Source organism: Chiloscyllium punctatum, chromosome 1, assembly GCF_047496795.1.
Source record: "Chiloscyllium punctatum isolate Juve2018m chromosome 1, sChiPun1.3, whole genome shotgun sequence".
Classification (NCBI taxonomy): Eukaryota; Metazoa; Chordata; class Chondrichthyes; order Orectolobiformes; family Hemiscylliidae; genus Chiloscyllium; species Chiloscyllium punctatum.
Genome location: NC_092739.1, coordinates 30,274,266 through 30,289,896, shown reverse-complemented (window position 1 = coordinate 30,289,896; position 15,631 = coordinate 30,274,266). Strand labels below are relative to the sequence as shown.

General features: G+C 38.8%; 1 protein-coding gene across 12 annotated transcripts in view; it reads right to left on the bottom strand.

Annotated features, from left to right (window-relative positions):
• Positions 1 to 1,703: 1,703 nt before the first annotated feature.
• LOC140485944 (ankyrin-2-like) overlaps positions 1,704 to 15,631 on the bottom strand; it is an 850,179-nt gene continuing 836,251 nt past the window's right edge. For all 12 annotated transcript variants that reach the window (XM_072584685.1, XM_072584421.1, XM_072584596.1 and 9 more), the window contains 3 exons: positions 11,898 to 12,077; positions 10,173 to 10,264; positions 1,704 to 3,436 (listed from right to left, as the gene is read on the bottom strand). In XM_072584685.1, coding sequence (XP_072440786.1) covers positions 3,253 to 3,436; positions 10,173 to 10,264; positions 11,898 to 12,077 — 456 coding nt within the window. In that variant the 3' untranslated portion in view covers positions 1,704 to 3,252. The remainder of the gene's footprint in view (positions 3,437 to 10,172; positions 10,265 to 11,897; positions 12,078 to 15,631) is intronic.

The following is a 15,631-nucleotide window of genomic DNA, read 5'->3' as shown; positions in this document are numbered from 1 at the left end:
AATGATTCATTGCCCATTTGTGGACAACAATATTTTATTCCATAAAAAATGCAGAATGAAGTACTTTGTGTCTATGCTGCTGGTTTTGACATAGTTGGAAAATGTACAGAAAGACAAGACATATAAATACTCTGAATGCGTAGCACATCATAACACGGTGATATTAATATGCATTGATTATTATGATCTAATTTACGTGATTACAAAAATAGCTTATTATACTCCAATTGAGGCAATGAATTCAGTCTTTTGCTTTCTTGAGAAGATAGTAATTAGGCAAAGCAAGTAACATTCAATGCTTTTACTTTTGTCATAGCAATTCTTCTCAGATGTTAAATCATGTACCACTTTTAAACATGTTACCGTTGTAAGGGTGTTGAGTTGTTTTCTGTAATCTCCAGTATCCTAAATAATTCTGACACTATTTTGGGAGGCATTACGATACCTCAATACCCTAATAGTTGCACATCTTTTATTAGGAAACCACAGAATATTCTTTTGTTTTTAAGTTCAGGGTGGATTTATCATTTATTCGACCCAAAATAAAACCTTAAAATAAGCTTGAGTTTGTACACCTTTTCCTGTGGTTTTGTCAGTATGGCATGAGTTATATTTAATTTTAGAGGAGAATAGCAAAATAAGTTGACATACATTGATCTCTTAGACTCTGAGGTGAATTACTTAATGAACAGCAATAACTTATTGCAGAAAGTGTTAGTTTTCTGTGAAGAAATCTATGTTAGTTTCAGGCTAAGTACACCTTAGGAAATTATATGTTTGTGTACAACATGGCATCATTTTGCAGCTATTTTTAAAGTGGGGAAATTTCATACTCCTGTAAAGCAAATGGGCTGAGTAGTATGATGAAACATCAACTCCAGGAGTGGCTGCACAGCATGTTATCTACTCTCAGGCTTACTATCAGTGGTGCCAAGTACAGGTGGGAGGATTCTCTGTTGGAAAGGAGAATGAGAGACTGTGGGTCACTCAAACACCCACAGACAGCCAGGTTCAGTACAGTGTTCACACAGATTTAGCAGCAGGTCTCCAGCCCACACACCCAGCACAGAATGAAAATGAGAAAAAAAAAGATGGAGGGGAGAAAATGAAATCATTTATAAAATATTATAAATACCTGATGGAAAGTTCAAGATAATTTATTTTGTTTTCACTGTGGTAAATCAAAGATTATGTTACATTTAAGATAAAGTTAATTAACAAATTATAAACAGCGCAAAGAAATGGTGGACATTGTTGTCAGTTTTTAAGAACATACTTAGCTCTGAGAACAACCTGTTCTGAAATTAAGTGGAAAATTACTACACTGCTCACCAGCAAAATTTTGTGTTCAATAAACTGCTGTTTGTGTTGCACTGCAAGCTTCTGTAACACTGATTGCTAAATACTACTTTTATTAATGATCCAATTAATTAATAGCATCACATATTACCATACAGATCTTTGCTCTGACTTCTCCTACAGAATATTGCATACAAACCTGAGAAAGTATTTTGAAACACAAGGTAAAAATAACTTTCCACATTGCTTCCAAATAAAGTGATCCTTGGATACTAATAACAAAGTGTGAATATCATTTTGATTTTATGACCAAAACCTGGCAGCTGCAAGATCTCTGGCCCACACAGCAGCAATGATTTATCAGTATCAGACTTTCAGGGGAACAAATGATAATCATAGACATATTACATGTAACACTTGTACATTTTATTTTAATTAAATCAGCCATTTTACACATTGCAGTTGCTATGTATTGGTTAGTGTTTTAAGTTTGCTTCCATTTATTATTATTCTAATACATGCCCTCATAGATATCATATACAATATTTGTATCACCATGGGAACAAGATGCTGATTCATCAAATTAAAATTCACTCCTTCTCACAGTTCTGAAGTTCTTTGATTACACAGCAAAAAAAAAGTATAAATCAAAATGTAATTACAGAGACATCATCTGTGCTGCATGTAACACCACATGGCCTGGCTAAAACAGTTATACACTCTCTCTGATGGTTCTTGTATTCAGTCTGTGCAGGCTGTGACACTAACAAAACAAAATTGACATTTTGCCTGCACTGATTGAGTGAGTAAATTAAATTTCCTTTATTTAACTTTCTGAGCACTGAGCAAATATTATCCTCATATTAACAAGTTTTCTGTACCATAATAACTTAAAAAAATCTACAATAAAATCTTATGAACACACTGAAGGGCAGAACTGAACAAGTAAAAATACTACATATTTACCATAATTGATTCTTGTGTTTATCATTTCTATTTTTTGTTGCTGTTGAGGCAGCGAGCTAAAACATTTTCCCAGTGCAAAGATGGTTAAACAACTGTATCAATGATTACAACAGCTATAAATACTACATGCATTTACAAAAAGAAGCCAGTCTTGTTACATAATGCTGAAATAACCAAAAGATTCTGTCTTTTTTTTATTTAAAGTTCAACCCAATTCCAGTTATCTATGGTGCAGGTGCCTGTAGAAAGTACCAAATCACAGATACAAGACTATGTGATTTGGTGAAAGCAGTGAAGAACGTTGCAAATTTCTGGAAACAAGTATGGCAGCATGAAATACACAACCAAATGTAGCCTGCCACACACTCACCATTTAAATTCATACTAATGCAATTTATGGAGATATGTCTGATACATTAAGTACAGGTGCTAGCATATTTATTAAGCTTTGAGAAAGTTTGAGAGATTGTAAGATCCTTAAGTGCTCCCTACTAGGCCTGCACACTCACAATCTGTCACTATGGCGACATTTAGTCAGAATCAATTCAGCAATGAAGAAAGGATCTTGTGTTTGGTGGTGATTGGAGTAGTCAAGGTAGGCAGTACCTTAGTTTCACAAGCCAAAACACTTTTGCTATTTACACGTTTGTGTTGTAAAGTCCTTCAGCAACAGAAAATGAGAAGAGGCCTGTGGATGAAGTATTTCTGAATTTCAGTACAGTTGTTGCAGTTTGGAGGCAGCAGTGTTTGCATGTTCCTAATACAGCCACATGAGGAAGCTCTAAGGTTCAAACAGTATAAGTCACCCAAGACACGGATGCCATCTTTGGTCACAAATTTACTTACGGTAAAGAGAAAAGTCTAATCCAAATCTACCTTTCTGCACAGGAACTCCAGCATCTTCAGATGGGGAAAAAATAATATACAATTTCTCCATGTGAGCAAACTGTGCAGTAGTGACAGAATAGATATGAGAGATTTAAGTGTTTATTTTTCATCCTGTTTCCAGTCCTCATTGCAAAAACGACCGAGAAGTTGTTGTAGGTCAAGTTTCAGGTCATCTTTTTGTAGCGCTTCAGGCACATCCTCCAGCTGTTCCTCATGTACATGCTTTCCCTCCTGGTCCTTCACCACAGTCCTCTTCTGTGCACTAGCTTTACTCATGGTCGTCCTGGAAAAATGTGCAGAGTGAGAAAACGAGACAGTGGATGGTAACAGTGAAAGGGAGATACTGGAACAACAAGATTTCGTGCAAACTTTTAAAATATGATTCATATTTTATGAGCTGGAACTTTGCTAAGGACTTGAAAAGCAAAAATTTCCATGAACAGTTCAGTGCTTAGACATATTTTCACGTTGTAGTGCGTAAAAAGAAAGGAGAAGCATTGAGAGAAATTGAAAGAAGCATGCTGATTTAAATCTAGACTGGGCTCCTATCTTGTAAATAATCTTTCATCATTCCCTCAAGAGTGTGAACAGATAGCTGCAGTCCTGCTCTGCTGAGTACCTCATCCCTTTCCCTTCCTCTAAAAACAATAGTTGTTCTTCTTGGCCTCAATTTCCATCCTGCATTCAAAAGATAATTTTCTGATATTTCTTCCACCTTCAGGATGCAAAAATAAATACATGTTTCACCCCTTATCAGCATTCCACGAGGAATGGTCTCTTCACAACACCCTGGTCCACTTCACTGTGACTCCTAACACATCTTCACCACTTCCCTCCACCATGGCACCTTCCCATGCAATCACACAAAGTGTAACATTTGCCCTTTTTACCTCCTCCTTCCTCAACATATGAGGCCCCCAAAACACTTTCAAGCAATGATTTATTTGTAATTCTACTTTAATTGAGTCTAACCACTACTCACAATGCAGCCTCCTCTACATTGGTGAAACAAAACACAGTCTGGGTGAATGCTTTATGGAACACCTCCTTCTGTCTGCAAGAATGGACCTGACCTTCAGGTTACTTGCCATTTTAACACACTAGCTTGCTGTCATAGTTACATTTGTGTACTGCTGCAGTGTTCCAACAAAGTCAAACACAAGCTGAAAGAGCAACATTTCATTTTTGCTTAGGTACTTTATAACCTTCAGGACTCATCACGGAGTTCAACAACTTCAGACCACAAACACCGTCATCCATTTTAATAACACTAATTCCCCTCACATCCCATTATCTTGTTTGCACTTGTTTGCTCTCAACAGAACTTTGTTATTACACTAATTTTTCATTTCTATCATTCTTCTACTGCCATAAGGATTCCCCTTGCTTTGCACTGTGGGCACCTTCAAAATTTGTCCCATGTGTTCTTCTATTTTGTCAACAGAACAAAAAAATGATTATTTTCTAAACTCCTTCTGTTTTGAAGAAGGCATACAGGACTTGAAATATTCACTCTGTTAGTTTCTCTACAGATACTACCAGACCTGCTGAGTTTATTTTCTTTTGCTATTTCCCATAAACAAGAACTTTATATAACATACAAGACATAACTAGGGCTTGCATATATTCTTTCTGGCCCAACCTGAAGCCATTTATCTGTGTTTTATTAATTGATGGGAACACAGAATTAGTGTGCAATTCCACCTGTACTGCACTGTGTACAGCGCACAAATTCTGGAAATAAGGAATTCTCATTATCAGATGCATGCTTAGGAATTTGCTCGATTCTTTCTTTTAAGGGGGATCAAATTCTGCATTTAAGATGAATGAAGTCAGTGAGAAGGAACAAAAGGGAATATGTACTGAATCCATTTCTCTACTGTCAAATAGGCACAAAGCAATTCAACTTAGCAGTGCCAAGGCATTCAAGACTATGGTAAAAACAATGACTGCAGATGCTGGAAACCAGATTCTGGATTAGAGTGGTGCTGGAAAAGCACAGCAGTACAGGCAGCATCCGAGGAGTAGGAAAATCGACGTTTCGGGCAAAAGCCCTCCACCCTTCAGGCACTCTGCCTCTATTCCTGACGAAGGGCTTTTGCCCGAAACATCGATTTTCCTGCTCCTCAGATGCTGCCTGAACTGCTGTGCTTTTCCAGCACCACTCTAATCCAGATTTAAGACTATGGGCCTGGCAAATGGGATTAGGTGTTTTGTTTGACCTGCACAGAGTCTATGAGTCAAAGGGCCTTTTACAGTGTTGTAGGCCTCTAAGACAATAGCTGGAAGACTGGAATAGCACATGTTCAAGTTGCAGAAGCATTGTTTCCAATATAAACTGCTGAGGTTATTTCTTTCAAATGTCCCAGCCTGCTAAAACAGACAGCAATTCCTTTAATGAATTAAGGATCTAACAACTATTGAAGGAGCCTAATAACATTTGGAGATCAGGATGAGATGCGTTCTGCTTTACTCGCTCATAAAAATGGTTCAAAATCTACCCTAAACTATTTTCCAAAATATGGATATGACTAATGTTTCCCAACAGCCATTTTGCTTATTAATTAGAAGAATAAAAGAATAGATGCTGTACAGTGTGGAAACAGGCCCTTCGGCCAAACAAGTCCACACTGACCCTGTGAAGATTAATCCACCCAGACCCATGCCCCGACTCTATATTTACCCCGACTAAGATATCTAACACTATGGGCAATTTGAGAAGAAGAAATGTCCATGAACAGTCCAACTAAGATCTGACAGATTTATTTAAAACCACTGTTGGAATGAGTCACTTATTACAATCAGCAAAAAAACGTGAGTTTATTCTGATTTGCAGTGTGAATAAAATATTTGAACTGACACTGCATGAAAATAAAAATTGAGCTCTATTAATATGCGACTGGATACAAAAAAAAATGCAGCCTTAACATGAACCTCGCTATTGTAGCTTACTGAGTAAAAATGCTATGTAGTGTCACCTATGATCCACTGTGGATAGTTTTACATTCTGGACATACTCGGAAATAGCCTTACATGCAATAGAGAATTAGCTTTATTCAGACCTATAGTGCATATGATAGTTTTTTAGATTACATTGTGTGAAACTGAGGACTATGGCATATTGATTTAATCAGAACAATACACTGTATCAGCACACTGAAAATCTGAAATATCTAACACTAGCAATTAACTAGATTTAGTAAAGCTACAAAATAATTTTACCCTTCTCAACAAAGAGTGATGGAAGCAGAAAAAAATTAGAATATTTCAACTGATTATTAAAAAAATAAGTGACAAGATTAGTTCATATCAAATTTTACTCTTAAAACAGAATTATTTAAAATAAACTTCAGGTGTTAAATGCATTTTTCCCTGGGCTATTAATAAATTGTGTATTTCAAAGGATTGCAGCAACACTGATTAGACAGTTCTTTCACGTTTGGGAATAGCACGGAAGAGAAATGTTGGGCACCAGTGATTCAGTTGGTAAATATATTGCCATATATGGAGCTAATCCAATCTACCAGATCAATCAATTGAACAGAACACTGACAGTTGTGAGTCACTGTATTTTTTGACTGGCTAACAAGAATATATGGGGAAGTGGCAAGAAATTAGTCACCTTGCCACAGAGGTCATCAAAACCTAAATGGAAAAGGTGAAGAACATGCTAATAAAAGCTTGGTTTCATCATAACAAAGACACAGTTCTGAATTTTCTCAAAGTTGGGCTAGCTAGGGTGCCTTTTCAAAATGGTGATGGGCACCTAATTCCAGTATACTAGCCCCCATCTTTATTTCTGGCAATTTCCACCAGCAAGGTATTGAGGCGGGGTGGGGCAGGGGGTGGCGGCCAGTCAATCCACATGTAGCATTCCACCCCTGCTCTGTTCACTTGTGAGGATGGACAGTGTAACACTAATATTCAGTCCCTCTCACCTGCAGTCATCCCCAACCCCATGATTCCAGCTGACCCAGACCCCTTCTGTAAGTAAACATAATTCATGTCTTCTCAGAGGAATAAATGCTCAGCTAAGTTTCAAAAGCTCTACTTATCTGTGCAGAAAAGTATATTCACAATTTGATTAACTATTTACTAAGTTTATTAGGGGTTTGATGTTTGTTCTTACAATGGATTGACCATGAGGGGATTGTTTTAAATGGGTTTATGATGGCAAGCTTTTCTCTTCAGTTTGTAGTGTACTTGAATGAGGCCGATGTTAGATTATTAGAAGGTAATTTCATTTTAATCTTGGTTTCAAAAACATGAACCACAGCCCATAGTGACAATACTTGGTGATTGGCTTGAGTGGATACATAAGAGACACAAAGGAAGAATGTGAGTGTATGGGTATTAGGATGATAGAACATAGAACAGTACAGCACAGAACAGGCCCTTCAGCCCACGATGTTGTGCCAACCATTGATCCTCATGTATGCTCCCTCAAATTTCTGTGACCAAATGCAGGTCCAGCAGTCTCTTAAATGTCCCCAATGACCTTGCTTCCACAACTGCTGCTGGCAACGCATTCCATGCTCTCACAACTCCCTGTGTAAAGAACCCACCTCTGACATCCCCTCTATACTTTCCTCCAACCAGCTTAAAATTATGACCCCTCGCGTTAGCCATTTCTGCCCTGGGAAATAGTTTCTGGCTATCGACTCTATCTATGCCTCTCATTATCTTGTATACCTCAATTAGGTCCCCTCTCCTCCTCCTTTTCTCCAATGAAAAAAGTCCAAGCTCAGTCAACCTCTCTTCGTAAGATAAGCCCTCCAGTCCAGGCAGCATCCTGGTAAACCTCCTCTGAACTCTCTCCAAAGCATCCACATCTTTCCTATAATAGGGCGACCAGAACTGGATGCAGTATTCCAAGTGCGGTCTAACCAAAGTTCTGTAGAGCTGCAACAAGATCTCCCGACTCAATCCCCCTGTTACTGAAAGCCAAAACACTATATGCTTTCTTAACATATGGTGGACATGGAGGTAACATAGGGGTTACGAGAGGAAAATGAGGGGGAGGGTTTGGCACTCTGATATTTATCATTTAAAATGCTCTGTTGCTGCAGTAAATGGAGGCCAGTGCTTCCACCTGCTGGTCTGGCACACTACCTACTTCTATTGTTGCACTCTCTGTGGGCCTGACTCCATCCCAAAGTGGACCAAAAACATGGAAGTCAGGGCCTTTTTAAAAGACCAGAATGATCTTCCCATCCCCTCCATGGAAATCCATCCCACAATAAGGAAGCAATTCTGCACTAAACATTGGTCATACACACAATAACACCCTCCAGTTATCAAGCATCTTTAACATAAAACTTTCCAAGTGACTTCATAGTCAATAAAATTTGACGCCATGCCAATAAGGAGAGATTAAAAGTGTCTTAAAAGGATAGTTGCAGAGAAGCTCATGATTTCAGGAAGTAACATTCTGGCACTTGGCCTAAGCAGCTGAAAATATCTCAGTAGAAATATCATGTTCAGTCTTGGGCATCCATTTCAAGTAAGGACAGTACTTACAAAACACAAGTTGTGTTTTCAATTACTGCTACTACTTGCTTTTTGTTCCAAATTGTAATTAGTTAATTGAATTGAAGAGTTTCAACTGCTCTGGTGGGATTTGAGCTCATACCTGCAGATTATTCTTAACTTCTTGATTATAAGCCCAGTAACATACCTCGTCATGTTCTAAGAACCACTGTTATAAAGGATAGAAATACCTTGAGAAAATCCAATGATGGTTTACCAGGATGATACTTGGAATGAATAGTTTAACTGTTTTGAAAGAGAAGGTAAATTTATCTCATGGTAAGGATCATGATGTTATGATTTGGTTTAAGATAGATTAGGAACATGATAGTTTACAGAGAACATGTCTGCCACCCGGTACACAAATTCAAAATAAAGAATTATAATGATAAAATACTAAATCGCTTGGTTATAATGAAACCGTAGAGAAACACAAGTATTTAATAACAAAGACAGGGGAATCATCACTCATGTCCTAGCCAATATCAACCCTTCAATCAAACCCTTCATGAGAAAAAAAACCACAAATCATCTAGTTATTAGCACTTTGTTAACCACATTCAGAAAAACAACATTGGCACAACATACGATAGTCAGGAATGCCAACACAACCAAAGCAGAACAGAGGGAGGTGAAACAATAACATTCTTTCAGAAGGGAAAGGAGAGTAAAATAAACTTAAGGGTTAAAAGGCAGATAGGTACTAACATGAGAATTAGCACCCACTGAATGAAACATTTCATTCTCTACAGGGCAGGATTAAGGAATACTTTAAAAATCTCAACCAAACAAATTTAAAAAGTGGAGATTTTGAGTTACCCTTCATTTTTGTCATAAATAACATACATGTAAATCTGATTTATTTATTTATTCATAGAGGAATATAAAGTTTTAAGAGCACTTTTTAAGGAATTAGTTATTTTCCTAGATGTATATTTTTAAAGTAATGCAGCTTCTTAGTTTCTATGTTGACTGAATAGTATTTAATACAAAATAAGATTGCAATAATTATTTGTAATGTGTTCTATTTATTCATCTAAACTTTACAAAAAGGGTCATTTTCTGAACGTTTGATTAAATGGCTTCTCAATGTATATTGTAAAACTAAATACAAAAATGTGTCATACTGCAGTAGGTTGATTTTATTTTGTGTTTCTTTTTTCCCCACCAGAAATTATCATAATCAGTTCCCTTGCCAGCACCCTCCATATGGCATTTATAGTTTAACAGCTGTGTTAAAAAAAAATGTATTTCAGAGCAACAAAACAACTTAAAACACACCAGCAAGTTTCAAATCACTACATGCAATCCTGCTAGATTAATTGTTAGCATATACTGATCATGTTATTGTTAAATGACTCCATTGTGATCACTTTCAAAATACTGTTTGCTCACTGGTGGTAAGATGTGCAAGCAGAAACCCATAACTTTTTAGTAAGTTAGTAATACTACCTACTGAAAAGAAAAAACCACTACAGAGGAACCCAAACCTTTTAATAACTGATCCATCCTCTTTTACAATCTCTCTTTGAGCTACATTTGGTATATGGACCTTTCCATGGTTCCCTGCAAAACTTAGAGCCTGGGCAGAAGGAAAACAACATAAATATATAAAAGGGGCACAACATTGCTGCACAAACAAGCTATATAACCTTTTAAAGAGTGAAAATAAAATAAGTAAAAAGGACACAACCGTCATGCTTTGCCTAAGATTAGAAAACGTGACTGTAATTTCAGCGTTAAAGAGACTCAGCAAAAGTTTGCATGAGATTCCTTATTTCTGCTTATGTAATCATTCACCATATCATTTTCAGGATTATTCAAAGAAGAATTTTTATGAACCCAACAATTAAAACTTGAATTGATTTAAAAACATATTTGAAATACTGTCAGTTTTCAAGGTATCCAGTATTCACCCTCTTTCCCAGTTTGCTTTCATTATTAACATTGCTTAAATTGATGAATTCAGAACCATTAACTGCTTTGCCATTGGACAGTCGATACATAACGCTGTTATGGTTAGGATACAAATTTTGAATCATAGAATCGCTACAGTGTGGAAGCAAGTCATTTGGCCCAACAAGTCCACACCGACCCTCTGAACAGTAACCCGCCCAGACCCATTCCCCTACCCTGTTACTCTACATTTCCCATGACGAATGCATCTAACCTACATGTCCCTGATTTTAGCATGGCCAATTCACCTGACCTGCACATCTTGGGAGGAAACCGGAGCACCCGGAGGAAACCCACGCAGACATGGGGAGAATGTACAAATTCCACACAAACAGTGGAAATATTCTGGTATGCATTACACACAATGCCAGTTGCCTGGTATTGAAGTTGTTTTTGAGGGAACCTGTACCAACATTTGTTATGAGTTAGTTATATCAATAAGTCATTTAGTATACCAGGTAAGTTTCCCATTGTTTGCTGTATACTACCCTGCTGTCACATTTAAAGTGTACAAACTACAATTACTGTTTAGGAGTTCAGAATAGGACATAGTATTTAGCTCATTCTGCAGATAACATTTGCCTACTATTGGAATTACAATGCTGTTCTGTCAACTGCAGCCTATCTGATGCCACTCACCGTTCACAGCTTCTTGATTTTCTTTTCATTGAGTGTTCCAATATCCCTCAATTCCATCTGTGCACTGCAGTAGCAGCACACGGAATCTAATTAAAATCACATTTCCTGCTGTGAGATTTTTCATCAGTTTTTGAAAGTGGGTGTGCGAAATAACCCAGAAACACCCTCACCTCAGACAGCTGCGGTTTAATCAGATCAGCCGGTAACTGTATTCTCAACAGCGCCAGACCCTGCAATGGCCAGACTGGCACTAGAAGTAGTCCTGAGAGTTCCCAACAGGGTACTCTTTATGCTGAAAGGAAACATTTACTGACCTCAAAAGTGAAACCAGTGGGAAAAGCCATTAAGTGGTCAATAATTATGGACATGTTAAAATGGGTAGGTGGGCAGTTTGAAGGCCATTTGAGATTTTTATGGTCCCCCCTCAGCACATACATACACATTTAAAATGAGACGTTTGTGTATTGTTCCAAGACGTGATTAGGTTTTTAAAATGACCCACCCAAACAAAATCCATTAAACTTAAAATAATTTATCTGCATATTCAATTTTCATTCTGAACTATATTTTATGAAAATTCATTGAATGGAAAGAAAATGATAAGGATTTGAAGACATTACCATATTAAAATCATCTTTGGCTGTTGGAAGGTCAGATGCCAACTTGGGATCTCCAAGGTGTTTCTCCATCCTGTCTCCATGGACCACAGTTTTCTTGATGACCTTACTGACTCTGCGGCCCTCGACCTGCTCAGACTGGAATTCAGAGCCTGAAGTCACTTGTGGTTCTGAAAATGTGAGCTATGGGTACACACAGAAGAATGTAGTGATATTAAGCATTCAACAGATCTGTAAAGAAAATCTGTAAACAGAGCAGTGGATCACAAACAGTATGATAACACACACTGCTGAAAATATACAAAATGTCAAATGGTGAAAAGGAACTCAGATTATTATGGCGGTCTGGTGGGATTAGTGTATTTGAGCTGCTTAGGTCATGGAGACCGGATTGCTAGATTTATGATAGTTTACATTCTGGTGAAGTGGTATTATTTTGGTAGCTAACTATCTGCATTCCTGCTGGGGGTGAGGTATGGGGTCTACAATCTCAGCCCAGAGCCTGAGCAGGCCCATTGAGTTTGTGAGGTGAGGAACAAATATACCTCACAATAGAGGTTTTTTTTTTAGAAATAAAACATTACCTTTGTTTTGAGGGGCCAAGCAAGCAGACCCCTCCAGTTGAAGTGCAATTGTCAATGAACTACCTCATAGAATTCTGGAAGCAGTGCTCGACCATGTCTGTTGCCTGGGGGCCCACCTCTTCGGATGGCGAATCCTGAAGCCTCTAGACAGCAGTAGAGAGGCTGCCTCTATTGAAGGAGAGGGTGAGGACTGCAGATGCTGGAGAGGTCAGAGTTGAAAAGTGTGGTGCTGGAAAAGCAGAGCAAGTCAGCCAGCATCCGAGGAGCAGGAGAGTTGACGTTTCGGGCATAAGCCCTTCATCAGAAATAGGTGATGAAGAGCTTATGCCCGAAATGTTGACTCTCCTGTTCCTTGGATGCTGCCTGACCTGTTGTGCTTTTCCAGCACCACACTTTTCAACTCTGACTCTTTTAAGGGGCTGGCTTCCATTTGTGCTGGCAACATATCGGTGAGTGCTCTAAATAGCACTTAACTGGGGACATTAACAAACAGATTGATTGCCTGCGGACACATAGTCAATCTATATGCTGACCTGCTCAGGGGAAACTTCCTCAACACAATCTCATTGAAGCACTCGTCTAACATGACTCCTTGCTAATCACTAATTCCTGCCTCCATTTCAGTCATATTGGGGTGAGCAAAATTATCATCATCATCTCTGGTCAGGCATATGACTGTACAAGAGTTTAGATTAGAGTGGTGCTGGAAAAGCATAGCACAGTACAACCCTGAAGAAGGGCTTTTGCACGAAATGTTGATTTTCCTGCTCCTCGAATGCTGCCTGACCTGCTGTGCGTTTTCAGCACCACTCTAATCTAAACTCTGGTTTTCAGCATCTGCTGTCCTCACTTTTGCCGATATGACTGTGCAATTCTAAAAAGGTCATTGTTTGACCTTTTCTTAGTTATAGATGTACTGTTTAACATGAAGAAGTGTCTGAAGAAGTGTCACTGGATTCAAAAAGTTAACTTCCTCTTCACAGATGCTGCCAGAGTTGCCATCTCTATGTTTTGTGAACTATAATACTGAGATGACTCTTCTCTATTCCACAAAATTGATATCAAATTAATTTGATTGCGAGCATATAAATGCACTGGAATAATAAAGAATAGTGACTGGCTTATGGTAAAAAGAATTGCAGATGCTGAAAATTAGAACAAAATCTAGAAATTGCTGGAAAAATCTCAGCTCGAGTGGCAGCATGAGGAGAGAAAGCAGAGTCAATGTTTCAAGTCCATTGACACTTCATCAGAATTGACTAGCTAGGAAAAGGTTGGCATGTGTGCTAAAGAAGGGATGTGGGAAGGGGGAAGGAGTAAATGATAGGTAGAGATGGAGCCTGGAAAAAGAGAGAAAACCAGAGGGGAGAGGGGGTTAAGGGTGAGGGAGAGGTGAGAAGAAAAGGGGCTTGAGGGGGACGGAAGAGTGAGAGGAGGATGGAGAGAGAAACAAGCCTTTGGCAATAGACATAGATGTATCAGAGAAACACAAGCAAACATGATAATGTCATGAATTACTCTCTGAACAACCACATTTACAATAGGAGTCCCTTCACAGAGGAAAGGTACTAAAGGCCAACTTCTCTGCTAAAGCTATGGTTGCTGTAGCTAATTATGGCATTCAAACTGGTGCCCACAGCTGAGGTCAGTCCAGACAAAGAATGCCTTCCTCACAATGTTTCAGCCAAAATGTGGTTCATCGACATTCCCTGTCCCAGAACTGATGAAGTTTTACTCATTATATTAACCCATATTTTATAAATTTAGATGTCATACACCTGTTACTCGTTGGCTGGCATCGGACTTCACTGGTATCTGGGATTTTGGAAGCGGAATTCCAAGACCCACCCCATCCAAGCAATGCCAGTCAGTTGGAGGCTGGCAGATTATCACTGACAGTTAACTCTACTGGGAACACTGGCTGTTACCCATAAGGCATCTACTCGGGTCCGAGGATCAATAAATAACCTAGGTCATAGGTGATTGATGAGGAAATGAGGGTCATGGAGAGGGGTTCAGAAAAAGGATTGGAGGTGAAATCTCAGCTACTGGAGGTGCTGGAGATTAAATTCCACCTATAGTTTCTAGGTTAGTTGTTTCGGATGGAAGGAAGTGGCTACACAGTAGCTACTACTGCAAAGTTTTTACAAACTTAGAGATCAATGGCTTTCCTCAGTTGAAAATAAACTATTCATGAACGATCAAATTGAGAACAACCTTTGACTTTAGTTACAAACTTATTCATGCCACACATCCTAGGTCATGTCAACCGAATCAAACTTAGCAACTGTTTTGTAATTTCTGATCTTGACCTCATCCTTACCAATCTGCCTGCTCCTGATGAATGTGTCCAAGACAGTATCAGTAAGTGTGACCACCGTACAGTCTGTGTGGAGATAAAGTCCTGCTTTCACATTGAGAATAACCTCAATCGTGCTGTGTGGCACTATAATTGTGTCAATCGAGACAGACTTTGAACAGATCTAGCAACTCCAGGCTGGGCATCTACGAGATATTGTGAGCTATCAACAGCAGCAGAATCATACTCCAGCACAATTTGTAACCTCATGGTCTAGCATATTTGCCACTGAATCATTAGTTCAGGCAATTAACCCTGTTCAGTGGTGAGTGCAGGATGGAATGCCAGGAGCAGCACCTGGTGTAACTAAAAATGAGGTGTCAACCTGGTGAAGCTACCCAACAAGCCTACTTGCATGTCTAAGTAGCAAGCAATAGCCAGAGCTAAGTGATCCCACAACCAACAAGTCAGATCTAAGCTCTGGAATCTTGCAACATTCAGTTGTGAATGGTGTTGGACAAATAAAACAAAATTATAGGAGAAGGCAGCTCCACTATTATCCCCAACCTCAATGATGGGACAGCCCAGCCCATCAGTGCAAAAAAGAAGGCTGAACCCATCGCAACAAACTTCAGCTAGAAGTGCCAATCAGATGATCCACCTCGGCTTCCTCCAGTGGTCTCCAGCCATTTTGATTCACTCCATGTGATATCAAGAAATGTTTGGGAGACTCTGGATATTGCAACGGCCATGGGCCCTAACAACATTCTAACAATAGTACTGAAGGCTTGCACTCCAGAACTTGCCACTCTCCTAGACAGGCTCCTCTTGTACAGTTACAACATTTACCCAAC